We start from the raw sequence: 27950 nt of genomic DNA, 5'->3' as shown, positions 1-27950 counted from the left end.
AAAAAAATATGTTGTAGGACATACTGATTCTTTCTCTCTTCCTCCCCAGCCGGTGATGCTATCTTCAAAGACGCTAACGCATCTAGCTATCGCTCATGTCCTGTAATAATTCAAGACAGAAATTCAAGACAGAAATAATTCAAGAACACACTGCTGATTTTCATTATTATCCATTACCCAGTCTTTCCAGATTTGAATTGAGTTGATTTTGAGTTTAACGTCCCGTTCAGCAGCGAGGCTATATGAGACGTGGACCTACTGATTAACGTGGAATTCAAACCGCATGAGCTCCCGCCGGTAATCGAACCCGGGTCTCCCGCGCCAAAGGCGCGTACGCTAACCGCTTAGCCAAGGAGGAACTCTTTTCGGGATTTGAATTTCATTGAACACTTTTGGTACACCATTCAAGTGTTTATGCAGTCTCGAAATATCCCTACTTCTATTTTAACATTGAAGGCTATGACATATGCAACTTAGTTGGCCATAACAGTGGACGATTACCGATATCTTATTACATCCTTGCCACGTCGGATTGGCGCTGTACAGAAGTCTAGAGAATTACCTATACGCTATTATATAAATGATCATATAATTCAGTGATTAGTCGACATATCTCATTTCTTTCATTGCAGGTACCACATTTTGGGTTATGCGGCGTGTCTTCGTCATGGCCTTATACCAAACCTTTTGGATGGAGGTAGAAATTCGCGGTTCAATTGTCGTGATGCGGTGTGGTGGTGGTTGTACTGCATACAGAGTTACGTGGAAGAAGTTCCTAATGGTCATACAATTCTTAAGGATAAAGTATCTCGTATCTTTCCAACAGATGACTCTCCACCAGTGGATCCTGGATTGAAGGTCAGTAAACGCTTGTCTATAACGAATTTTGAGTTGTAGAGGAACATATTTCAGTTATTGTTGTTACATTACACATTGCATGCTGCTGATAGGACTTTTTTTTTTTTTTTTTTTTTTTTTTTTTTTTTTTTTTTTTGACTGACGTATTGTATGGATTTTGTATTGTGTTACAATTCCATACTATATATGTTCGCCATGTTCAGTTATATGAAGTACTATAGTCTGTTATTATATTATCCAAAAGGAAGATCTGAACGTTCTCCTTGGTACTTCGCATATAAAAGCATGACATATTTACTTCTGTGTATAAATAATAGTATATTGAATAATACGATGAACGGATAGCAACCTCTCTTCATAATTGGGAAGTCCTGTGGTCGAAATCTCAAGCTGTTGGAATGGGTTTGACCAGCTTAATTCCTAAAGTTCTTTCAATCTTTTGTTGTTGTCGTTTCTAACGTAAAGTCTCTAGCAGATATACATTAATTAATATGTAAATTAATAAATTAGTAGATAGTGTATCAGTCTTTCTTATCGTGATACTTAATTTCAAACTTGAGATCAGATATTTTCCTATGGCTACGTAACATGCAGATAGCTTATTTCTATTAGTTGTTTGAAAATTATAGGCAATAACGTTATTGTTAATGTTGTTTAGGAGCAACTTCTGGAAGACGTAATTCAGGAAGCTCTTCAGCGCCACTTTCAAGGCTTGCATTTTCGTGAAAGAAACGCAGGACCACGCATTGATGAGCATATGACAGACCAAGGTTTCAATAATGAAATTGGAGTCAACTTGGAAACAGGTAACGAGTAATCATACTGAGGTATAGAAGGAAGGAAATATATCATATATAGAATTTTTAAATATTTTTATTGTCATAAACCAGCTTTGTCTAGTGATTTTGGTTACTTTCTAACTATGGAAATACAAAAAATGTTTACTGAAATATTAGAATATCCTCTAGTCATGAGATATACATGGATATTTTACTTTTAACTAGAGCTCTATATTAGCTAGTGGCAGGTTTTTTGGCAACTGATGGCATGGGTCTGTCGTGTTTATTTTGTCTTTAGGAGTTTACCCTGAACGATTTCAGATACTTTCTCTGTAACTTTTTTCAACAGATGGAGTCTCTTACATGAAGATCAAATCACATTATGAAAACATCTTGCGTAAACTACTGGAGGTTTAACGAACCTTCTGTAGGCATGAACTATAGTCTCACTTGAGCACTGATTTTTTATTTCTTGAAGAGAATTTTAGGCATAGCACAAAACATGTATGCAAAAATTAAAAGGAAAAATTAGTTATTCTATGTAATTTGCAGTAGAACAAACTATTTTATAACTAGAAATCGATGTCAGTTTTCTTTTTACGTTTAACAAGTTATGTGATGTCAATTTTGAATTTTAGATTGATTCCTTCTTTGATGAACTCTTGAAGACGCAGTAGATAGGGTGGATCTATATTATCGTTTTTTAGATTATTAAAAATGCATAAGTTATTTTCATTACATAAGTAGTGGAAGAGATATGTGATGGTATTGAAATGGAGCATAGTGGAAGCTAGCTTTTGTTGAAAATGAACATTAATCTATCTTTATAGTGGTGTACTTTAGTTAATAATGCATCAAACACGTACTCGGAAATGTGTAAAACAAGAAGCATGATCATCATCGAACTTTCCAAAACATGATTGCAAGATTACGTGTCAGACATTCTACCAACAAGTATGACTTTAAAACAGGGTGAACATTAATTTTTAATTTGGCAGTATATGTGTTCAGACACATTGTATCATTTTCTTTTTTCCTTCGTCGGATTATTGCGAATTAAGAGTGATTACATCTTCGGTTAAGCTGATTTAACTAGTAACTTGAAAAGAAAGAAAGAAAAAATCCCACTTTTCGGATATTTATAGGATTGATTCTGCCCTATGCCAAAGCGCCAGTCTTACATTTGTTCATCTCTCTATGTTGTTTTTACTTAAGAGACCATGAGTTTTAAGTATCCTCAAATAAATATTTTATCCTTTTTAGGTTTTGTATTTGGTGGAAACGAGCACAATTGTGGAACCTGGATGGACAAAATGGGTTCGAGTACAAAGGCTGGCAACAAAGGGAAACCTGCCACACCTCGCGATGGAAGCGCTATTGAATTAGTTGGACTCAGTAAAGGAGCTGTGTCATGGCTCAAAAAGATGAACAAGGAAGGAAAATACTCATACAATAAAGTGGAAAGGAAAGAAGCCGATGGTATGTTTGTGAAATATTTTGTTTAATTAAATCACAATTTTCAGTCTATAAAGCAAACTGACAGAAAAATTTGAACATCTTGTGTATGTGATCAAATCACGGGAAAACGGTTGAAAATTGTTGGATATAAGTATCAACCATGTTGAATTAGGTTTTTATCGTTATTTTGATTAAATGCATATGCTAATGGGAAAGCAGGTCGTCATAATTTTTGCGAATAATTTAAAATGAAAATGAAGTGAAATCTTTAGGTGTTACGTCCCATGGTTATGCCGGCTAGGCTAAAGGAGACGGTGATGAAAAATGAATGAAATTGTGGAATGAAGAAAGTGGAAGAAAACGGGAGAACCTCAAGAAAACCCACGCACGCGGTGTTTGTCCACTACAAAGTTCATTTGGTGCGAGCTGAGATCGAACTAAGGACCCCATGCACTACAGGTGAACGCTCTACCACAGACACCGCGGTGAAGAATTTAGTATCTCACAATCATATATATATAGTGTTAATGAATATACCGACAGACTGGAAGAGGTGATTCCTCATATCAAAATAAGAGAAAAAGTTCATATGGATCTGTGGGGAAAAGTCCACAGTTTCAGAGTTAAGCCTATCTAAAATCATGGAAAAGTAAAATTCCGAAATGTGCTGTCTCGAATTCGAGAAACCGTGTAGTGGTAGTCCAATCGGCGTAAATAGTCATACACACGCAATCCAAAAATGTATATTTCATTAATGAGCAATGGATGTGCAGGAGATTCCCAGATATACTCTCAACAAAAGTTTCATATATGCTCTGATTTCAGGATAGTTCAAAAAAGGCAAAAGATATACAATTATGTATATATAATTTTATCTTTATTTTGACCAGTGGAATAATGCTCTGTGGTCTATGGGCGCCATTTTTAGAACACACGATATATATGTATTCGGCACATCGAAAGCGACGTCGTCTGTTGTTTGTGATCACATCACGCGAGAATGACTAAACAGTCTGAGATGAATTTTGAAACATAGTACCTACCTCAAGCTAGGATTTTATCATTTACTTTGGTTCGAGGGCGTATCCTAAGGGGATATGGGGGTTAAAATTTATTGCGAAAAATTGAGTACCTCACGAACCGCTCAAGCTAGAGACATGAAATTCGGAATATAAATTCTTCATTAAAAATGAACGGGCCCTTGTTCCATCGTTTCTGAAATTTCCCGTTTAAAGGGGAGAGCGAGGGTAGCATTTTCTACATATTATTCGCCACATTGAAAGGAACATTCTTTGCTGTTTGTAATCGCATCGCAGAAAAATGGCTGAACAGTTTGAAGAAAATTTTGTAACATAGTTAATACCAAGGATCTTATAAAATAGAGGATCTGCCCTTACAACAAAATCTTGAAGCCATACGTCACAGTTTCACCATTCCTACTCTGCCCACTCCGCCTAATAGGATCGCAATGTTTTGAGCCAACAATCATGGCGGAAACGAAAGTAGCCAATCAAACGATGGCAGAAACGAGAGTAGCCAATCAGACGTGCCGATGCTTGGTTGTTTTTTTGGCTTCATCGATTTAATAGGATGAAGATGCATATGGGCAGATCCTCTATTTATAACATCCTTGGTTAATACCTACCTCGAGCTAGTATTTGTAATATCACTTTGATTCAACGCCAAGTGGGGTAGTGCAGGGTATTAAAATTTGAGTCAAAAATATAGTTAATTAAGATGATAAAACAGTAAATAAATTTTTCATTAAAAACAAGCTTACATATGTCCCAGCGTTTCAAAAATTTCTGATGTAAAAGGGAAAAAGTGGCTGTTTTTAAATTGTTTCTACCACATTGAAATAAACGGCTGATCCGTTTGAAATGAATATTGGATCATAGTTAGTACTGCCTTCAATCTGGTGCTTTTGTCATGTCACTTTGATTTAAGGGCGTATTCTAAAGTGGTTAGTGGGGTTCAAAAGTTATGCCAAAATAGAATATACAGGGTGTCCGCAATGCAATGCAACCCGGAGTTTGGGATAGTAGAACTTTTGAATCGGAAGCGGTACATAAATAATGGCTATACCAAAATGAAACCTTGTTAATGCATATATTTTAAAACTAGGAAGCAACGATTGGAGTACTAGGAACCACACAGTGTTGCCAGATGTAACGGAAGTTTTTTTTTTTTATTATTATACAAGTCACGTAAATTGACTCATAACTCATACGCATAGATATCCTGTCGTTTAATTTTCAGTTTGTATAGTTGGAGTAGCTTGGAAACTATGTAATGGAAAAAAGAATTTTTCATTTCCATCGATAACTAATCGGATGAGGCCTCTGTAAGGGGTTACTAGGAAAAACATGGTTTTCATAAATTAACATTCTGAATTGGCAACAGTGCCGATGTTTCAGTGCGTCAAAAGGTGTGTTAAGGATCTGTCTACATTATGCAATTCCTGAAAACAATGAAAAAGAAACTTTAAAATTATCATGATAAAACTTTTACTTACATGCACCCGGCAACATTGCTATTCATCACGAACTGAATTGTCAGTTCTACGGCAGATTCTGGAAGTGCCCCCGTTTTGATTCAATGAATAGCAGTGTTGCCAGGTGTACGTAAGTAAAAGTTTTATCACGATAATTTTAAAGTTTCTTTTTCATTGTTTTAAGGAATTGCATAATGTAGACAGATCCTTAACACACCTTTTGACGCACTGAAACATCGGCACTGTTGCCAATTCAGAATGTTAATTAATGAAAACCATGTTTTCCGTAGTAACCCCTTACAGAGGTCTCATCCGATTAGTTATCGATGGAAATGAAAAATTCTTTTTTCCATTACATAGTTTCCAAGCTACTCCAACTATACAAACTGAAAAATAAACGACAGGATATCTATGCGTATGAGTTATGAGTCAATTTACGTGACTTGTAAAAAAAAATTATTTACACCTTCGGTTACATCTGGTAACACTGTGTGGTTCCTAATGTACTTCAATCGTTGCTTCCTAGTTTAAAAATATGTACATGAACAAAGTTTCATTTTGGTATAACCTTTATTTTTGTACCGCTTCCGATTCAAAAGTTTTACTATCCCAAACTCCGGATTGCATTGTATATTGGAAACCCTGTATTATGGTTTTTTTATCATTATATTTTCGTCCAAATGCGTATCCTAAGGAGTGAAAAAGAAAGTTCAAATACTTTGTACAAACTTATCACCGTGCGAATTACTAGCATTTCAGGTAGGATATACTAGATTTTTCTTTTCGGGTAGCAAACTGCGAAACAAATCTAAATCTGCAACGCAGTTTAGAAGTTTTGTATTGCATTTTCGATAGCGAAAGAAATTATTGTTATTTCTATTACTTTACGTAGACATGAAATGAAATAAACATATTTTGTGTATCAGAAATCAGTATGATAATGGAAAGCAAAGTAGGAAAAAAGTAATAATAATTATATTTTTAAAATGTTGTAACTTCAGCATTCTAAAACTTGTTCAGGCTGTAGCTGGTTTTAAATGTATTTATATGAAGTTTTTTAGGTTAAATTTTGAATCCGTGATGACTTCAGGAAACGATTAATTGGAATTACGCAGTCCACGAAGTGAATTGTCATTTTTACAATAACAAAATAGCTTAATTTCACACAAACGTTCATTTCGTAACTCATGTTGTATCCAATACTACTGGAATGTAGTTTATTATTACTTTAAACTTTTAAACCGAACACTGATTTTCTTTTGACATTTCAATGTACGAGAGGAGAGAGCGTAGCGAAACGAATTATATTTCTGGCCCCATGTTCCAAAAAACTAGGGCAGAAGAGAATTTTATGTAATCTAGTTCCCGGAAAGTAAGTTCGGATCTTGGATTTCGAAAGCTCATCGAGCAATTTTTTTTAACAGATAAAAGAAAATGTCTAAACTATTATGGACTCTGTCGTCATTTTCACAGACAGTTTCCAGTAATTTGATATATAGTGCGTAGTATATTGTGTTCTTGAGAATCTGACAGACACGAAGAGAAATGTCCGGTTTCCGAGGGGATTTGTCACTGAAAACTTTAAAATCGTTCTGTCATGATGGAAAGTCAGTGATTGACTGTTTTCTGTTGCAGAAATAGCCACTTCGATAATACATTATATGGTCATAGATGCATTGCATTTTTCTTTCCCTTATTTATTTAATCTAGGGGTAACGGTGGTTCAGTGGTAGAACGCTTATCTCTGGCACGTGGAGTCCCTAGTTCGATCCTCGATCAAGTAAGTTTGTGGTGGACAACATCGTGCTCGTGGGATTTCTCGAGGTACTCCCGTTTCCTCCCACTTTCTCATTTCACAAATTCTTCCATCATCATTCACTTGCTTTAACCATCGTCTCCCTCAGCCTAACAGGCATAATCGTGGGACATTCAACTCAAAGATTTCATTTTTTTTTTTAATGTTATTCTTTCAATACGTGCAAGATAATGAGCGTGGATATAATTACGTTTACTATTTTCATTTGTGTTGTGTAAGTTGTTATTCCAAGTTTAACAGAAATAAATTTTAATTCCTTCAATATCAGTTTTACCGCTTAACAGGATATAACCGCATGACGTTAAACTAAATATTTCAGTGCATTTATTTCTAGGAAAATGTACTACATGGACATACGAAGAATGGGAGAAGAGGATAGCTGACAATTTCGAAAAGTATTTTTGGATTAACGTAACTCCTGTGCCTGATAACGAACCTCGCCCGGACCTCATCAACAGACGAGGGATTTATAAGGATTGCTATGGAGCAACCCAGCCATGGACAGATTATCAATTTCGATGCAATTTTCCAATAGCTATGGTTGCAGTAAGTAAATTTATCTTTCTAATTTCCTTATTGTTCAGTCTGTTAGAAATTTAAAATTGATTTCAGGAAAAAGACTGTAATTTGTGTTTGCTCCTAATTCGGGATATTTACATTATTGTATTTGTTTGGGCACTCCTTTGGTTATAAAACTAGAAATTTCATTTTTCTGCTTCCTTTGATATGATTATTTTTTTTATTTTTTTATTTATTTATTTATTTTTTTGGTAAGGAAAGCAAAATTTTGTTTTGAATTCATAGAATACTAGCAGCGTTCACCCCGCTTCGCTGCGGTCACCCCGGAACGCAATAAACGTTGTTACTTAGATAATTTTTACTTTTTCGCTTTCAAGTGATTGCAGTAAATGTTAACATTATAGCGCCTGTCATTTATGTTAACCCGCCGAGTGACACGGTCATGCGGGTTGCATATAAATACGTTTATTTTTACCTATGATGAATAACTAACAAAGGATTTGTACGTTATGGACACTTGAATGGTCAATTATCTCAAGACACTGGTAATTAAAAATTAAAGTGATATGATAAAAACCATCTAGGGTCCAAATCCTAATAACCCCCCAAAAATAAAAGAAATTGGTTCAGCCGTATTAGCGTGATGAGGTAACAAAGGATTTTGTACGTTCTCTTTTATATATAAGATTAAGAAAATGTATTTAAGGACATCAAACGTATTGTTTTTTAACATCTTCCGTGGAGTTTCCTGTTGTTTTTCCGAATTTCTTTGCATTCCCCAAATCTTGCAGTCTTGAGGTACATGTTTAATAACGCTTGAAACTCTAACTCATTTTGTAGATAAAGATATAGAACAATTAATCTCGTTTTTACCTTTTTTGCTATGTGAATCCTTTAATATCAGACAGGGGCCGCGGTGACTCAGTGGTAGAGCGTTCCCCTCTAGTGCATGGGGTCCTTGGTTCGATCCCAGCTCGCGCCAAGTGAGCTTTGTGGTGGACAAACACCGTGTGCGTAGGTTTTCTCGGGGTTCTCCCATTTCCTCCCACTTTCTTCATTGCACCATTTCATTCATTTCTCATTATCACAGTTTCCTTTAGCCTAGTCGGCATAACTTGAGATGTAAAACTTAAATCTTTCATTTAATTTCCTTTAATATCAGATAGTCTAAAATTATTGAGCCTTTTGCGCACGAGATGACATTAGTGTCCGAAATTTCAAGGTATGAGAGTCGCAGCGGGCTAATATTAACGTTATTTGACATTTGACCGTTGAAGCTAGTAGATGTGCAAAACGTATTGAATTCTTAAAATAAGACGTAAGGTATTGCACTGTGAAGATAAGTGAACTTTCCGCAAACTGTGCTAAATTTTACTATTTTATTTCGATAAAGGCACAAATGCTGCGCAAGCTTCTGAGGAAATTCGTGCTGTTGTCAAGATACATTAACAAAAGCAACAGCCAAAATATGGTTCATTCGCTTTCGTTCTGGAAATTTCGATGTCTAAGATACTCTTTGCAGTGAGCGACTAATCATATCAAAAGTGGATGGTATTCTGGCAAAAGCTGCTGCATGTAAGGGTCATGGTATGGTCAATGACCTAGATATCCATCGCCAAATAAGAGTAAACCATTTGGAGACAGTTGGCTATAAAAAGAAGCTCGATCTGTTTGCGCCACATGACCTTTCTCAAAAACATTTACTCGATCGAATTTTTATCTGGGAATCTCTACTGAAACGTAACAAACACAAGCCATTTCCTAAGCAGTTGATCACGACTGGTAAAGTGAATAACCTACGTCAACAAAAATAGAAGCGAGGAGAAGCTCCATAGTCTGTGGCAAAGCTTTCACTGACACTCAGGAAAATTATGCTGTGCGTGAAAATGAAATGAAATCTTTGAGTTTTATGTCCCACGGTTATGCCGGTTAGGCTAAAGGAGACGGTGATTATGAGTAATGAATGAAATGATGGAATGAAGAAAGTGAGAGGAAACGGGAGAACCCCGAGGAAACCCACGCACACGGTGTTTATCCACCATAAAGTCCACTTGGCGGGAGCTGGGATCGAACCCAGGATCCCAATCATCAGAGGTGAACGTTCTACCACTGAGACACCGCGGGCCCCTTATGCTGTGCATGTGGTGGGATTGGAAGAGCAGCGTGCATTACGAGCTGCACCGCCGAGCAGAACGATAGACTTGGACCCATACTGACTACAATTAGCTCGAATGCATCTAGCAATTTCAAAGATACTACTAGAACTGGTCAACAGAAAGGGTGTCGTATACCAGACTGACAACGCCAGGCTGCATACATCTTCAACATCCCGTCAGATATTGAAAGAACTTGCGTGGGAGGTTTTCTGCCTTCACTTTATATCCCAGACTTAACACTGTCAGACTATCATTTGTTTTGGTCTCTGCAAAACTCCATGAATGGTATTTAGTTAGTTTCAAAAGAGGCCTGTGAAAACCACCTGTTGCAATTTTTTTGACTAGAAATCACAGAAGCTTTAGTCAAAAGGATTATGGCATTGCCTGAAGAAAATCGTACAAAATAATTGTACAAAATGGCGCTTATGTGTTTTCATAATGTTATTTTCAAATCACAATAAATGTATTCTCAATTTTGACCCCAAAGGCTCAATATTTTTTTTAATACAACGTGATATATAAAGTTTTTAATATTGATTTTAAAAGCTACTAGTTGTGTCTATTAGTTTAATGGATTATAAGGAATCATAGTATATACTGTTACTTTTTTTGTTTTGTTTTTACGTATTAATCCAAACTTTTCAAATTCTATGTTGTGACTTCTTGAAAAATCCTAGTTGTTGAGCAAAAGTACTTTGGCTCGCAGTTATTAATTTGATGTCTAATATATTTAACTGTATAGATCAACTCTCAATTTCAATCTTAAATCCTAAAGTTATCAGATGAATTATTGCCTTATTATGCAAAAAAAGATTTAATATTGCTTCGGTAACCATTCTGAACGATTATTTAAATTGTTACGTGGCGTGAGTTTATGTAATAAATCATGTACATTTGATAGTTTTGTTTCGCATACCATTTTATGCTAATTTAATGTATTGATCTATATTTAGAATAATTAACTATGTCACTGACTAGGAACTTCCATTAAAATACTTTTGAATGTAACTGCACTGGTTAAGACCATTCGGATTTTTAGTTCATTCACCAAACTGTGTACTCGCTTTTTCACGTACCTTTGCACCTTTCAAAAACAAACCGCGTACCGTAACTCAACTTGTATCACTCCGCGCACGAGTATTCAGTGATTGGTGCAGGAGAAAATACTTCGTCTGTTTCCCGCAGTATTTCTGCTTCTGCACGTGCATGTAATCCTTCACTGGTAACCTTGCTGCCTGCATGACCATCATCAACTATAGCGCGCGCTCTGCGTCTTTGTCAGTGGTTGTGGCTGTTTTCTTGTTAAATTTAATATTTTTGTGTAAGATATCAATCCACATGTAGGGATGTGCTTTTAATTGAAACTAAAATGTTCTTAGTGTGATTTAAAAATACAATAATTGCTACCTAGGTTGAACAAGTGGAATTTCTTGGGGACTATTTTCTTATGGAAGAATAATGGTCATTTGGCTCATTGTCAGTGTTGCTCACTTCTGATTATATTTCTTTTTTCTTTTTTTCTTTTTAAATCGTAGTCAGACTGTTTAGTCAGTTTCAGTTAACTGGGCTGCAAATGTCCATTATGTTACCCAAAAGAAAAACAGCCCTTGTGCTAAATGTCTATTTAATATATTAAATGCATTATACTTCGGATAATTGGATATAAAAAGTTGTAGGCCTATTATTTTAAAGATAAGTAAGAAAGAAAGATAAAAGCTATTTCATCGATTAGAAGTAGCGTAACGTCTGATGTTAATTCTGTATGTTATAATTAGGGGTAAAAGTGGATCTGAAAAGGTAGGGGGACGGTAGCAAGCGGCATGACGTCACGCCGTCCCCCCGCCTATCTTTGCCCATTTTAATTTTTTAGGAACTGGGGTACGCCGTACATATTTTTCCGAGGTCGGGGATGGCGTCCTTCCGCGTTCCCCCACACTTTTACCCCTGGTTATAATTCGCATATCGATTAAAAGAAACGATCGGGTTTAACCCTTAACATACCCTCTAGGGACCCCAGAGAGTGATATTTGGTGATACTGCTGCAACTATAAGAATCAATTTATTCTCGATTTTTGTGTGTGTCCTGCATCCGTTTGGGATATACTATCTATTACATAATTAGATCAACGATGCGTTCGTTAAAAAAAAAAAAAAAAAAAAAAATACAAAAAATAAAAACATACTTGAAAATGTGAAAGCTCCATTGTTAAACTTGTATATCAGATTTACGAACACAAAAGTATAAAATTGTACGAAAAACTGAATATTGTTAAAGTAAACATAATATTTTATGTCAACAATGCTCATTTAAATTAGGTAAGCTTTTAGACATAATAATAATAATAATAATAATAATAATAATAATAATAATAATAATAATAATAATAATAATAATAATAATAATAATAATAATAATAATTTGAGTTGCAATACTATGTTGAGAAATTAAAATAATACTTGGGGTCTCCAGAAGACCCCAGCTTTGTAAACAACGTTGACGAGTTAGGCTTGGTACGGTAAGGTTTAAATGAACATTTAAGAGTCGCAAGAATGATTGTCCGTTCTCAGGAGTAACAAAATATCTGCAAAAATCTTCAAGGGATACTAAAATTGTAATATATTCAATAAATAAACTCTCTCGCTTTTTTTTAATGAACAATTATTTGATCCACATGTTCTCTTGCCTCTACTTGAGAGTTACGTAGTGATCCGAAACAGTCTTGAAATGGACAGGAGTAAAGAGCATATGTTTTAGTAGATCTGCTAGTCAAGCTAATAAACATAGTAAGACAACAGAGACTAGAGAACATAGTAAGATCCAATAGCTCTGATTCTAATTTTCCATGTTATCCCTTGACGCTATGGGCAGGCTAAATAAAATTTAGTAGTGATAAATTGAATATTTTGAACCATTAATGCGAACTCCCTGATATCAAAGGACGAGAATTTATCGTCAACCACGATTAGTCATGATTTGCAGTTACAGGGAAAATTTAAGAGATTGTTCAGCCCGGCTTCCAGGCATGGACATCCGCAGGACTTTTTCAAGGGGGTAAAATACCGATTCCAGGGGAGGACAAAAGACCGACACACAAACTCAGTCGCGAATACACAATATTTTGATACACGAGGGCACATAATACATCAAGTAAAACAACAGTTATTTACGCGCGTATGCTTTTTAACTAAAGTAAATAATCCATAATACCAGATACTATAGTATTTAATATGAATATATTAAGTGTTACAACATTTAAGTAAGCAAATTAGTATGTTTTGACATGCACTTCCAAAAACCTTTTAAAACAAAGGGAGGCAACATCCCCTTTCCCCCTTCCCCACTGCGGGTAGCCATGCTTCCTAGTGTTCTGTGTCTATATTTATATGCTACTTCAAAAGATTCAGGAGAAAGAAAATACATATTGGTAATATATCAGAAGTCCATGGCATTTCATTTTCAATATCCCGCTCTTCGGTTTGTTTCTTAATTTGTTAGCTCAAGGTTTTCTATAAACTTTTTAGTCTGTTAGTTGGCAACATTTACACACTGTCGTCTGCATTGTTTACAAGGGCTGCAAAGCTTCGTGAAAAAGCGAATAGTCGCCTAGGAACATTCCGTTTGGCGTGAGAGCGATTCCAAGTTCTATTCCCGATGGAGTCATTCGGTCGAAAAAGTATAAAAGCTCTTTTCAGGCCAACCATTTCCTGATTTCCTTTCACACCAGACAAATACCTAACATAATGGTCCTAGGTCGCTTCCTTCTTTCTCCATTCCTTTTTTTCTCCCCAGTTCCGCGGGCAGTGTGATCGCCGAGGGATGTCATCCCTCATACGTGATTGGCTAACATGGCCGTAGATACCGAAAGACCAGAAATCTAATTGTTCATCTGCTTAAAAACATTAGCCGGCAAAGTTGTAGCAAATTAAAATCTTAGAGATACACAAGCATAAAAATACATATTAATAACTTGATGTATTTAATTATTTCAGGCACCAGAAATGTTTAATCCTCAGCATGCATGGACTGCCTTGAAAAATGCAGAAGAAATTCTGCTGGGACCTCTTGGAATGAAAACATTAGACCCCTCAGATTGGGCATATCGTGGGTATTATGACAACAGTAATGATGGAAATGACCCAAGCATAGCAAATGGTTTCAACTATCATCAAGGTCCAGTAAGTATTATAAACTAACTGTCGTAGTGATTAGGGCAGACCACAAATCACGTCCCATTTCATTAGTTTCAGTCGTCCCGTCTATTATCTTCTGAATGTATTACCATAGAAGAAAACAATTTTAGAACTTTTATTTATGGAAAGACAGGATAAAGATATACATTTATATTAGTTCCTCATTCAGTGAATAATTATTTTTAACTAATATAGTATGTAACTGAATTTGTATTATATTTTTCACAAAAACATCGTCCGAAAATTATTTGATCAAATAAGGTGCTATATCAAGTATTCATTAATACTCACAAAACTAAAGATCAACACAAGACTAGCTGAAATGTGGTTATATGCTTTCAGATATGAGCTATAGTGATGATACAAATCATCTGAGTTGCTATCACGTATTCTGCAATCTATATTATAAGTTATATGCAATAGGAGTTGTATCTTGTGTAACAGACTATTTAGCATGATTTGCAAACCTCTCTCTCTGTTTCGGATTCGATTGCCAATAGGAACTGATTTTCCGATGTTGACTAAGCTTCATAAAGTAGCTAGAATCTGTTAGAATTAAGAATAAGCACGACTTCTAAATCTAAAATTAAAAAAAAATATTACAGTGATGAGACCTTTTTTAATTAAATGTTGGACTGTAAAATAATGGAATAGTAGCTTTATTTCTTATCAAATTATCAGTGTATACTCCAGTCTGCACAACTGATCTATAACGAATTAACAAGGAAAAATATCGTTAATCGGCCGGTGAATGGTAGTTCATTAGTAACTGTATTGTTCTGGAGTATCTGACTCAAGAATAAATACGATTTTGACGAAATGTTCCAGATTTTGGTAAGCCTTAATGAGTAACTGCAAGTTAAAATAATATTTCTACGTCTATTGATTTATATATATATATATAATCAAAGTAGTAGTCTGATGTCCTGTCATCTCTGAATGCCGGGTACGTTAAGCTTTATTAATAAAGGGAATCTAGGAATTCCGATTCTCTTTTAGAGAAGTAATAGCACATAAAATACAAGTAGGAAATTTGAAATGCCAATCTCTGTAACAGTTAAATTTTCCATATTCTTGTATTTTATTTCATTAACATTTTGTATATTATTTTTTTATAATTTAGTATGTTTCAATTTTGTATGTATATGGTTTAATACATTGAATACACCCAATGTATATTAAATTATCTTCTTTCTTTTAAATAAATAATAATTGGAAAGTACATTGATAACTAAAAGTGTGTTGTAAACTTACCTCGATAGTATGTTAGAAATTTCAGTTTTCTTCGTAGCATCCTCTGGAATTCGGTCATTCCGTAGTAAATGATTCGTAAAGTTGAGTAAAAGTTCTGATAAACCTTCCGTTTTCTTATGAGTACACCTATTATAATATGTTCGGATATTTATTTTTTAAAATTTAAAATCACATTGTATTTCTTAGTGTTAAGTTATATTTTACGAATGTTAATAATCTACTGACAAGTGCAACTTGTAAGTAATATATTGAACGAAACTATACATTTTTTAAAGATACTTATGTTTCTATAGATATTGTTTTATAATTTTAATTGTCAGTGCAGTGTTCTATTGTTGTTAAACGTGCATACAGGTTATATTTTTAACTGTCAATATCATATTATTTAATACGAATAAAAGGAAGAAAACTATACGTGTAGTTTAATGATAAAGGTGAGGTTGATCGAACCTATGTGGTATTCTAGTGGCTAGCGTCTTGGCACACACTTCCTGGTTTCGATTCGCGGTGGGATATGATTAAACGCATTACGGCGTTTCGGATTTCACCTTAAAACTGTAGGTCTACGTCTCATATAGCCTTGATGCTGAAAACAGACGATAAACTTTAACAAATATACACAATCGAGGATGATCAGAGTTACCTGATATTATTTTACAGATTTTGAATATTTCTGATAGTTTTCTAAAAAAAAAAAAAAAAAAAAAGTATAGCTTTTAGTACAATATTTTCTTCAAACTAAATCGAAACTGCAAAATGATGTTGCCAGATACATCTGCCTGTGATACATGTAATCCTGGGTCCAGTTCCCTATGTGGTACAGAACTGTCAGTGTTAACTAAGAAGTATTAAATTCCAATCTAAAAAGCGAGATAATAACGATGGAAATTTATAACTATACTGTTCAACTAACATGCTGTCCGGCAAGCCAGAGCTTTCCGTAGATTGTGATATAATGAATTTATTCATTTAAAAATTAATTTTCACCGGACCGAAAGTTTAGGGTAATGTAATCAATGTGTTTGTCAAGGTAGTTATCACATACAGAAAACGTTTTGATTTGACAATTTCCAACGTAATAATAATTATTATTGAAAGACTAACAAAATTGCTTATTTGCACCTGATTTAATTTATAAGGGTAATAATTTTGATTGTCTATCTGCAACCATCTCAGAAGCCGGTTGAAGTCCAACAATTTTACTCCATTTCTATGCACAGCTTGTATCCTTGGTGTCTAATTTATGATCTTGAATTTACACTGTAGTATTTATTGCACCGGGTAAGCGTTGCCGTGTTTTCTAAGTTAAAAATGTCAGCATTTTACACGCGAAGTGCGACTTATCCACATCTAATGTTTTGTATATAGTTATTTCAAGCAGTTTTTGAGTTTAGTGATGTCAATATTACATTGTAAATTATTACCAAGGATAAATTACGCTGCAGGAAATGGCGTAAAATGTTTAGATTCAAATCGCCTTGTGAGATGGACCAACAGATGTTTGTTGAAATGAAATGAAATCTTTCAGTTTAACGTACCACGATTATGCCCTTTAGGCTAAAGGAGACAGATGATTAATGCAAGTAAATGGTTATGGAAGAATTGGCGGAATGAAAACCTGAGAGGAAACAGGAATACCCCGAGAAAACGCACGGATACGTTGTTGTCCACCACAAATTACTTGGTGGTGATCGAACCAGGGACCCCACGCACCAAAGGTAAGTGCTCTACCACTGATCTACCGGCTTTCAGATAGTCAAACAAAATTATTACTCTGATAAATCACTGCGCAGATAAGTGAGCAAATTAATTTCCTTTGTCTTTCGCCGGGGTCGGGCGCGTAGCCTATTAATCTTTCTTTCTCGGAAACGAGATAGTGTGGTGAAGACCGGCCTTTACTGTAAGGACTGATCTTTCATGATGGTCTTTGCAGTACTCACGCTAATGCAATAGTAGGTCCAGTTCTTCATAACCTCGGTGATGCATAAGGACGCAAAATACACTCAACTTCTTAATCTTTCATTTATTCAAGGATGGACGAACTTCAGCTTACGGTAATAATTACAATAAAATAGTGAAATCGAAGGGTCTGGACGGTTTTAAAATATGCTGAATAAGAAAGGAGAAGTACCAGAACTCGAAAAGAAGGAAAGGAAAATCTTAAAACAACAGAAACTACGGACAGGGCAAGAGAGAAAAGGAAGAACAAAGACTTGTACAAATACACCGAGAATATTACGAAAACAACATCAAAACGTAGGTTGAAACTCGACGGACATCTACTGAGAATGAACGAAAATCGATTGACCAAAAGGGTTTTCAGGTACATTGTAAGATTAAAGGCAACCACGAAGTGAGTGGAGCGTAAGAGGAAACAGGAGAAATAGGTATCATAGAAGAAACAAACAAAGGTAGTTAAAGAGCCGAATTGATAACTTGTAAAAATTCCAGGCGAAATCGTTTAAAAGTAGACCCAAACGGATGATATCCAAGGAACAAAAACAGATAAAATGCGAAAGAATGAACAAGTTCTGGAAAGAAAAGAAAAGATTAGTGAGAAAGCCTTAGCACAACATAGGAATGCTTTCAGTAGTTCAACAGCCACACTAATGTGTTAACCTTAAATATCAACAAATTCGAGTTCTAATGTAGTACAATGTTTACATATTCAATAACTTCTTAATTTAATTTAATTTTTTCGCAATGTTTTAACTTGCGAATTAACAATTAACAATTAACAAATGTACCACCAATGCTAATAGTAAGAGAGAGACATGCACAATGTACGGCCTGTTTTGACGGAGCTCTTACATTGTGTATATAGAATAATCGTTAAATTCTTGTGCTAATTTCTGTGTTTAAAACTGGGGTTAGGTACAATATGTATAATAGCTAGTAGGTATTTTATTATGATTACTTTGTAAAGGAATGAATTTTACCTTTTTATTTTCAAGGAATGGTTATGGCCCATAGGCTTCTTTCTTAGAGCCAGGTTGCACTTTGCGCGAGAAGTGGGCGGTGAAGCTGAATTACAACGTACTGCAGCAAATACGCGAGCAATCTTGGCCAAACATTTCACGGAGCTTCAAAGTACACCGTGGAGAGGGCTTCCAGAACTGACCAATAAAGACGGAGAATACTGCCCTGATAGTTGCCGAACACAAGCCTGGAGTATGGCCTGTATTTTAGAGGTAAGACAAGAGAGAGGAAACGTTTTCAAATAGAATCATTTAATCATTGTAAAATTCCAATTTCAGATGATTCTGTTAAGTATTTTACTGTCAAATTCCAGATAGTATAGCAGCTAATTTACTCTGCATTGTATAACAAGATAATCATACTAGCAATAAGATGGTAAATTAGCTTAAAGTTTATAAGTTTGAAGTAATATAATCCCATGTAAACAAAATATGATCATAAGAAGAGAAAAATTTACAATAAACTTTTCTATTGAAGATTTCAATAGGCACCTAATTTTTGATTGGCCCCTCCATTCATAGGGGTGAGTTTTGAGGAAAATGTGGGGAGTTGATAAATATTCTATGTAGCTTGACAACAAATGTATTGGGTTGGTAGGATTGAAATGTCTTTGACTGGTGTCTATTACTTTCAAAGGTCAAATAAAATGAAAACTACAATACCTGGTTTGTGAAAGTAGTCTCTGGCTGCAGCCTCATACTTTTGCGAAGCTCAACTAATGATTAAATTCCATGAAGCCCGCAATACGAAGTTGTTCTTAGCTGCATGTTGCATCACCCAGTTATCAGGGAAGTTCTTCTCTGCTAAGAAGTGATTCAGATACCGAAAGAGGTGGTAGTCGGTGGGGGGAGATGTCAGGAGAATGGAATGAGTAAGGATGGATTTCGTACTGTAACTCATGGAGTCTGCATCGTCCTTTAAGCGACATATGGGGTGCATATGCGGACACCAGGTCTGTTGATCATAGATGGATACTTGCGATCATTTCATGGAAGCTCAGCATGTAATGATCCGCAGTGAAGGTCTCAGATCGACGAAGAAAGACATGATGGGTCACTTCTACCATACCAAAACACCTTCTGCTTGGATGGTTTTGGAAATCTTGCTAGACCAGTGATCGCCAAATCGTCGATCGCAACTACTTGTAGCTCGCCGGGACATTTTCGGTAGATTATGTTAACGCACCGGTTGGCTAACCTTGATTCCTCCATTGAGTTGCTGCTAACGACAAGGGGCGGTGATGACGACAGCTGCTTGTTTCTCCTTCACAACTGCCATTGTCTGCCTCATCTCACAGTTGATTGTATACGCGTAGGGTTGTGCATGTTATGTTTTTCATTAGACATTTGCTAACTTGAATAGTTTGATTTCATATTTACTAGATATGTAAGTTTATAGGCAATAAACAAATGTAAGATTTTTTTTTTAAAGTTGGTAGTTCTTTCGGTTGGTAGCTCACAGTAGAATTTAGAAACGGTACAGTAACTTAGAAGCTTCATAAGTTTGGCTACCACTGTCCTAGACGTTGATCAGATCTAATCCACTGACCTGTCCTGATCGTTTACGATTATCATACAAATCCCTTTTTCATCAGAAATGACAGTCCGTTGCAGGAAACCTTCCCGGTTATTCTGTACATGCAGAAAAGTTCACACCTCCAGACAGCAATATTTGCTGTTCGGTGCCAAACCATGTGGCACCCACGAGTCCAACTATTTTCGCCTTACCCGATTGTACGATAGTGGTATGGTATACGCCTAACTCGTCTGCAATTGCACGAACGCTTTCCCGAAGGTTCGCTTCTACGGTATTCTTGAGGAGCTCTTTAGAACAGAATGTTGGGCGGTAGCTCATTTTTTAATGTTGAGTCACCGACATGAAACTTCACAACTAACAGCGTATCCTGCATTCATTCGCTACTCCGGACCCCGAATGTACTGCTGATGTTTCTAGCGGCTAGATGTGCAGAATGTCTGTCTGAACTTGTAAAAGAACAGCCCTTGCAATTATTTGTTCTCCGTACTGCATTTTGTTACATGACTCTCTTCAAGAACACACTAGTTCGTGACTGATTGGGCACCCCAGCCTATTTTCTGAATATGTACGGAGTTTGTTCAATCAGTTTCGTCCATTACGCATGACGGGTCCATCCATTATAGACTGCAGTACCGAATCAAACCAAAATCGGACATTTCAGTCACACCAACCCAGTACTGTATAATAAATATAGCTTAGTTTATTAAGAATTTCCCATAATATTTTTGCTTAGCCAATAAACTTATAATGCACGCAGAGGGCAACATAAGAAGATTACAGTACAACTCCTCAAATCCGAACTAATTGGGGCTGAAGCCTGTTCGGATTTCGGGGGGTTCGGATTACCCGGGAAATAATATTACGTACTTATTTCGTCACTGAATTTCTAATCTTCGACAGATAAAGATAACTGACTTCAAGTGAAAAATCAGTGTTTGTTTAGTCTTGTTGTAATTTTTCATGTGAATCGTAATCCAGTTAACCTAAAATGATTTCATTGTTTTGAACTTTTTGAAATACGTAAGTAGACGTAAACTATTTCCTATTTTATCTAAACTTAACTGTATTTTATAACGTTTTGAATAAGCATTAAGTCTAAAAATGTTAAAACCTTTTTAAAAAAAATAAAAAAACTAAATTTGTGAGATTATTTTTTTTTTTCATTTTCTAGCTGTAGTTAATTTTTTTTTCCCTGAAAACGTGTTCGGATTTGCCGGGCTTTCGGATTTCCGGGGTTCGGATTTGAGGGGTTGTACTGTAGGAAGCAAAAATGAGTGCAATTGCTAGAGTTTGTGTTATCCGATACGGGAACTTATGATGTCAATCTTTCTTGCACGGATCTCATTTTTCACAAGACGACACAAATCTTGATTACTACTTTCTATTGTTACTCACAATTTTAGACTACATGATGACTCGTTGTTTCCATTTCCATATGCGTCCGATTCCCGGTGGGAACTCATATAATTCGGATTCCACGTTAAGCTGTAGGTCCATGTCTTATATAGCGTCGTTGTTGAAATGGGCGCTAAACTTTAATCCAACAACACATATCGTCCTTTCTGGCCACTTACTAGCACGAGTCTGTTTTGATTCTCAGTCAGGTAAACTTGCTTCGGATATAAACCCGAGTGGTAGTTCGAATCTTATTTTAAACTGTAGGTCTCGTTTCATTTATCCTCAATGGTAAAAAGAGGCCTCAGTTTAATTGATCAATTAATTCATTCTCACTGCCGCTGTCAGAACTTTTTTTCGTAGACTTAAAGCTATAAACTTATCGAACACTTTATCAAATTAATGTTATTAGCGAGTTCACTTTTAACTGATAATATGACAAGATCAGGCAGCCGTATGTCCTATATTACATCCTAAGTAATCATTGAAAGTTTAGGCTCTGAGAAGTTTTTCTCAGATGAAGCTGCAGATAAATTGCCTGAAAAAACTTGATGGTTCTAGGAAGCCGCGCACAGCAATGAATGTTAGAACGTCCAATATTGAACATTCACTGACTGCTTCCATTATCAACGTACTGTTTTCAGATGTCTTCGAAACCACGATCTTTCTACTGAAAGGTCACTCTGTGACACTTCTGTTGGGGAATAAGTGCTGCAATAAGTACACACATGTCAAAGTGAAAATGTTTTGAAGAAGATAAAAAAGACTGTATTATGTGAATTGTTTAGATTCAAATTATATAGTTTTTGCTATGATGTATTGAGTGTTTGTTCATGGTTATATATTTTATAAATATGTTTTTGTTTAGATCAGCTTTTCATTGGAATTATAGATTATATTAAAATAAACATTTATATTTACATTTTGGCAATGATTGGTTTAGTGGAATGTTATATATGTGGAAAAATTTATTTGTCGTTAGGCCTAACGTGTAAGCCTAACATTATAAGAGAACTTTGCGGCTAAAGTGTATAAAGCAGCACTCAACATAAACAATTTTAACAGGTGTAACAATGGCGCAGTCTTGGAAAGGACTCCCAGATAAGATCATGCGAGGATAGGTGCATAAGTAAAGTTTAGTTCGACTGAATATAGACAAAGGTAGTGTCTGAAGAATCGTACATCCTATGCAGATGTCGGAGCTGTGTGCTTGTTTGGAGCTTTGAGCTCATATTAAAGTGAGTTGTGCGCTCAGTGGAAGCTCAGCAGGAGCTTTTAGAGGAGCTGTGTGCTCAGTTGGTGCTCAGAAGGAGCTGTGTGCTCAGTTGGTGCTCAGGAGGAGCTTTTAGAGGAGCTGTGTGCTCAGTTGGGCTCAGGAGGAGCTTTTAGAGGAGCTAAGTGCTCAGCTGGGTTGAGGAGGAGCTTTTAGAGGAGCTAAGTGCTCAGTTGTGGCTCAAAAGGAGCTTTAGAGGAGCTAAGTGCTCAGTACGAGCTGTGCGCTCGGTTGTGGCTCAGGGTGAGCTTTTAGAGGAGCTATGTGCTCAGTTGGGCTCAGGAGGAGCTTTTAGAGGAGCTAAGTGCTCAGTTGTGGCTCAAAAGGAGCTTTAGAGGAGCTAAGTGCTCAGTACGAGCTGTGCGCTCGGTTGTGGCTCAGGGTGAGCTTTTAGAGGAGCTATGTGCTCAATTGAGGCTCAGAAGGAGCTTTTAGAGGGGCTAAGTGCTCAGTAGGAGCTGTGTGCTCATTTGAGTCTTTGTGCTCTGATTAAAGTGAGCTTTGTGCTCAGGAAGAGCTGTGTGCTCAAAAGGAGCTTAGTGCTCATAAACATTAGGATGTCGAAATGCTTCAGAACAGGAAAGCTATGTCAGTGAGTAGGTTGCCGATCATAAAGGTTGAACGAGAAGTACTGAAGAACAATTTACGAAGACCCGAGGAAAATGTTAGGAGTTAAAATGTTTGCGGAGACTAGGGGAAGATGTTGGGAAATAAGTGCTGCAATAAGTACACACATGTCAAAGTGAAAATGTTTTGAAGAAGATAAAAAGACTGTATTATGTGAATTGTTTAGATTCAAATTATATAGTTTTTGCTATGATGTATTGAGTGTTTGTTCATGGTTATATATTTTATAAATATGTTTTTGTTTAGATCAGCTTTTCATTGGAATTATAGATTATATTAAAATAAACATTTATATTTACATTTTGGCAATGATTGGTTTAGTGGAATGTTATATATGTGGAAAAATTTATTTGTCATTAGGCCTAACGTGTAAGCCTAACATTATAAGAGAACTTTGCGACTAAAGTGTATAAAGCAGCACTCAACATAAACAATTTTAACAGGTATAACAACTTCATCATTAAATGATTGCTCAGTTTGAAAGCATTTTGTCACCGGAGATATTCAACTCCTGTTCAGTGGCAAATTTTAGCAAAATACGTGGTGAAAGATATTTACTTTCAAAAAGTAAATACATTTCAGCTAAAACTTACTAAAATTACATATTGCCAGGTTGGGTCACTCGGTGCTCTCCGGCAGCAAGTCACTGCGACGTAATCATTTTATGACTCGTTCTTATTACTTAACAGGTAATAGTTTTTCCTTTTAAAACAATGTACTAGTGGAGCACAGCACTGCACATTAGAAGTGAGTAAAGCTTTTTCCTTTCGTAAATTAGAGGTATATGAATTCACCCTTTACCATTGAGCAATTTCAATTTTCCAAGAGGTAAGAATCATTTTTAAGCCTCAAAGAAACACTATTTTAACACACACACACAACACACCATATGCCACAAATTTATGCCTAATGATAAAAAGTTACTTTCGTTCGCATTAATCTCAGGTGTATAATCTACTGGATATAATGAATGCGTGACTAAGTTCAACATTATATTGGCTTTATTCTCTGTTTGTAGGTATTGTATGCTATGAGCAAGATAAAAGGTGAGCCCAAAATACTAGCAGATGAGAATTGACGTAGTGCAGAAACTAAATCCAGTTCATCGGAAGTAATACTTTGCAAGGGATTTTCCACCCCGGAACTACATATTCCTGTGTACTCAACTGATAAATCATCATTGAAGCAACTTTCACTCTCCATCAATCGTCCAGAATTGATACATAACAGTGAAAAGTTGGAATCAAGTGCAAAATTGCTTCGAGATATTGCTCTGGTTCCTGCCACTTGTCACTATGAATATACTCCTGTTTTGTTACCAAGTTGGGAACGTAATAGAGAAACGATGGCGTCTATGCAACTACCCACACGTAAAGATTATCTTACAAGACATGCCGTATGCAATTTAGATGAATCATTTAACCGTGAATCTGTCGAACTAAATGTAACACAAAGCTTTTTTCCACAAGGTGGTAAGTATCTTACATTCAGAAAATACATTTACCCTTTTAATATAGATCGAGTGATAGAGCCAACTGATGGTCACTCTTGTCGTACATCACAAACTATGTTTACGAAAAATATCTATCTTCCAAATAAGAAATATTCGTTTAATAGTTCAGAAAACCTGTGCCAACCTGAAGCTGTAGCAGTAACATGTTTGACATGTACTAGTAGTAGTAGAAGTATTGACATAAAAGATAAACTAGAAGCTTGCCATGAGGCGTCGAATATATTGACAACGAATCCTTCTTGCCATGAATTTCTTAGCCGTCCTAAACAAAGTATAGCATTTTGGAAAATTAAATTCACACCGAAAATTGTTGTCAATATGTTAATGTTTTCTGCATTAGTACTTTCTCTTTGCATTGTAGCATTTTTAGTTGTGTATTTTTCGTAGTTTGAAATATGTAAAGCTATCAAATGTTATATTTAATATGACAAATTATATGTGTAATGTTAGCACTGTATTTTGTTATCAGATATGAGATGTTTGATACTTGTTTTGATTAAATGTGTACCATTTTTGAAAACTTTTGTTTGATTTCAAACTTTTTTATTTTTTATTTATTTATTTATTTATTTTTTACGAACTAAGGCTTTTATTTACTGCGCTTCGTATTGCATAAACTAGTAACTGCTGTTTCGGTGTTGCCTAACACCTTCCTTATCAGATCTAGGCAACTCCTGTGCAAGTGCAATTCCTGTAACAGAGTTCTATCTTATACTATTGCATGTGCACAGTAAACAATGAATAAATAATAATAATAATAATCCTTGCTCTAGAATTATCTTTATTTGAAATTTATGAAGATTTTGATGAAAGCTTATAATTTTGTGCTGGTTTGTAAGAATTGTGCTTACTTATAACAGGTCTCTTGTGGAAGATTGTTATGATCTTAAATCTACGACTAAACGTTAGTCGTACGTTAAACTTCGACGATTGCACACTTCTTTAACTATGCAAGGAATTTTCAACAAAAACGAAATGTTCACATTATATAGCAAATATTTGGCCAACTTATTCGATGAAGCGTATTCTACTGCAAGGAAGTTACATTATCGTTTTTTTTTTTTTTTTTTTTTTTTTTTAAATCATTGCCCACGAAATGGTAAATTTCTAAAAAGAGATAAGTTGCCCAGATCTGCTGAGATAGGTACTAGGGGACATAGTAACAATAACTTTTTAGATGATAATATTTTGGATGCATGTCATTAGTTGTATTAGTGATATGGCTGCTTGTAACAAGACGTGTACGATTTATCTTTTTCATGTCAGTAGGCTTGCTAAACCCAGAGCTCATGAAAGTGGATAACACAACAGAAGTTTCGAGTAACCTTGTACTACATATAACGGCTCAACTTTAATATATTATATACAAGGTTATTCATAACGATCTTCCTGATTACAAACATTATTAATTTACGTTTATTAACACACACATACACGAAAATAAAACTCAAAATTATGTTTCACTACAAAACTATCATTTTACAAATCATATGTGGCAGTGTGAGCTCCTATAATTCGAGACACACCAAGCCTGTGGTCAAATTTCTACCAGGAATGATGTAATATTTCATAATCGAAGGATAGAAGGGCCTCTGTAATATGTAAGACAGGGCTCATAGCGAGTCTTTTTTTTTTTTTTTTTTTTTTGACTAAGTTACTTTTTTCAAGTTGGTCACTAAAAGTTACTTTTGGGGGGGGGGGTAAAGTAATTTTTTCGTGTGATTTAATTTTGCATTGACGGTTTTCTAAGAAAAATATAAAAATAAATGGAACAAGGCAGAAACTTGTTACTTGTTACTTTAATTTAGATTTATCCCAGATTTTAAGATCTTTCTCTCCCTATAAAATCATCTGATGCTCTGAAAAGGAATTCACCGTAATTCGACAACTGTCTGGTGTAATGCTCACAGTTCGGAAACTTTCCTCCTCCTGTTTCACAAAATCACAATTTTTGTCATATGTCCGATCATTTTTTTTAAAATTCTAAACTTGCATATGTAAATCTCCCCTTCTCCCCTCTCTCTCTCATAATGTCGTCCACTATGAAAGCATGTAGCTTGAGATCAAATCTTCTACTCTTGAAAGCAAATGTAAGCGCTCTGGCAATGTGCTATCCCAACTCTATAGGTTTGTTGCTAAAAGCAGTGTTATTTTAGATTTTGCCCGGGGGTATTCTCCGCCGACATAAGAGTTTCACTTTTTTATATTTTTGTATTGCTATACAGTTGATCAAACAATGTGTGTTTATGAAACTCAAGGGAGGGGGGGGATTACACTCTCTTGTCCTGTCCAATTGACGCTCCTGGAACATTTGCTTGCAGCTACTGAAGACATATGAAATTAATCACTGAATAACACTCATTTCTGTCAGTAGTTTTTAGAGCTCTGCGCCCGCATTACAGACTTAGGTGAGCACAAAACCTATTGCCGTAATTGACAATTTCCATAGATTTCACAAGGAGCCCTTCCTAGCTTGCAATCTTTGAAGATAGAAAATAATACAAGTAAAGGCGTTTATTTGTATTGTATGGGAACATTTTGAGACTTTTTTTTTTTTTAGTTCAACCTCTGAAAAGGCGTTTCAGAACAATCGATTGAAAGAGATGGTTTTAGAGCTATAAACTTTGTAAACCTGGTTCCTGTATTTTCTGCCTGAATGGAAAAAGTATATTACGTCACACACTGTTTTAGACAGAGAGAGGTGGAGAAGGAGTGAGTTGGATTGAATACCAGAAGGAAACAGTCGATCGAGACGTGTGTTTCTGAATGCATAAGCAAACCGAGCAAGAGTTTATTATTAATTTGGACTTAAAATTTTTGTAACGATTTCTAAACCACGAACTGTACTGAGACAAAAATTCCTAACAAACCAATTGAACAAGACAGTTAATTACCACTTAATGGTAATTTAGATGCTATGCATTAATTACATTATTTTAATTTTGTATTATTGGATATAATGAAAATATAGAAAGGACCCCGCTCAGAGCTTATGGAAATCCGGTTTCCGTTTTAAATTGGCTGGTATTGCAGTATGTTGTGTATTTTGGTCCCTTGATGAAAAGGCTCGAAGCATGAAGCTCGAAAACCCCACGGTTTTTA

At 35.6% G+C, this 27950-nt stretch overlaps 1 protein-coding gene across 6 annotated transcripts in view; it reads left to right on the top strand.

Moving 5' to 3' along the window:
- Nucleotides 1–25368, top strand: part of LOC145673281 (glycogen debranching enzyme) — a 229431-nt gene extending 204063 nt beyond the window's left edge. For all 6 annotated transcript variants that reach the window (XM_081742834.1, XM_081742833.1, XM_081742837.1 and 3 more), the window contains 7 exons: nucleotides 633–858; nucleotides 1517–1664; nucleotides 2901–3116; nucleotides 7740–7951; nucleotides 14071–14256; nucleotides 18480–18716; nucleotides 24354–25368. In XM_081742834.1, the coding sequence (XP_081598960.1) occupies nucleotides 633–858; nucleotides 1517–1664; nucleotides 2901–3116; nucleotides 7740–7951; nucleotides 14071–14256; nucleotides 18480–18716; nucleotides 24354–24413 (1285 nt within the window). In that variant the 3' untranslated portion in view covers nucleotides 24414–25368. The remainder of the gene's footprint in view (nucleotides 1–632; nucleotides 859–1516; nucleotides 1665–2900; nucleotides 3117–7739; nucleotides 7952–14070; nucleotides 14257–18479; nucleotides 18717–24353) is intronic.
- The last annotated feature ends 2582 nt before the right edge of the window (nucleotides 25369–27950 follow it).

This window comes from Thermobia domestica, chromosome 16, assembly GCF_964235325.1.
Source record: "Thermobia domestica chromosome 16, izTheDome1.hap1.1, whole genome shotgun sequence".
Lineage (NCBI taxonomy): Eukaryota > Metazoa > Arthropoda > Insecta > Zygentoma > Lepismatidae > Thermobia > Thermobia domestica.
The sequence above is the reverse complement of the archived record's forward strand: the minus strand, read 5'-3'. Positions and strand labels throughout refer to the sequence as shown.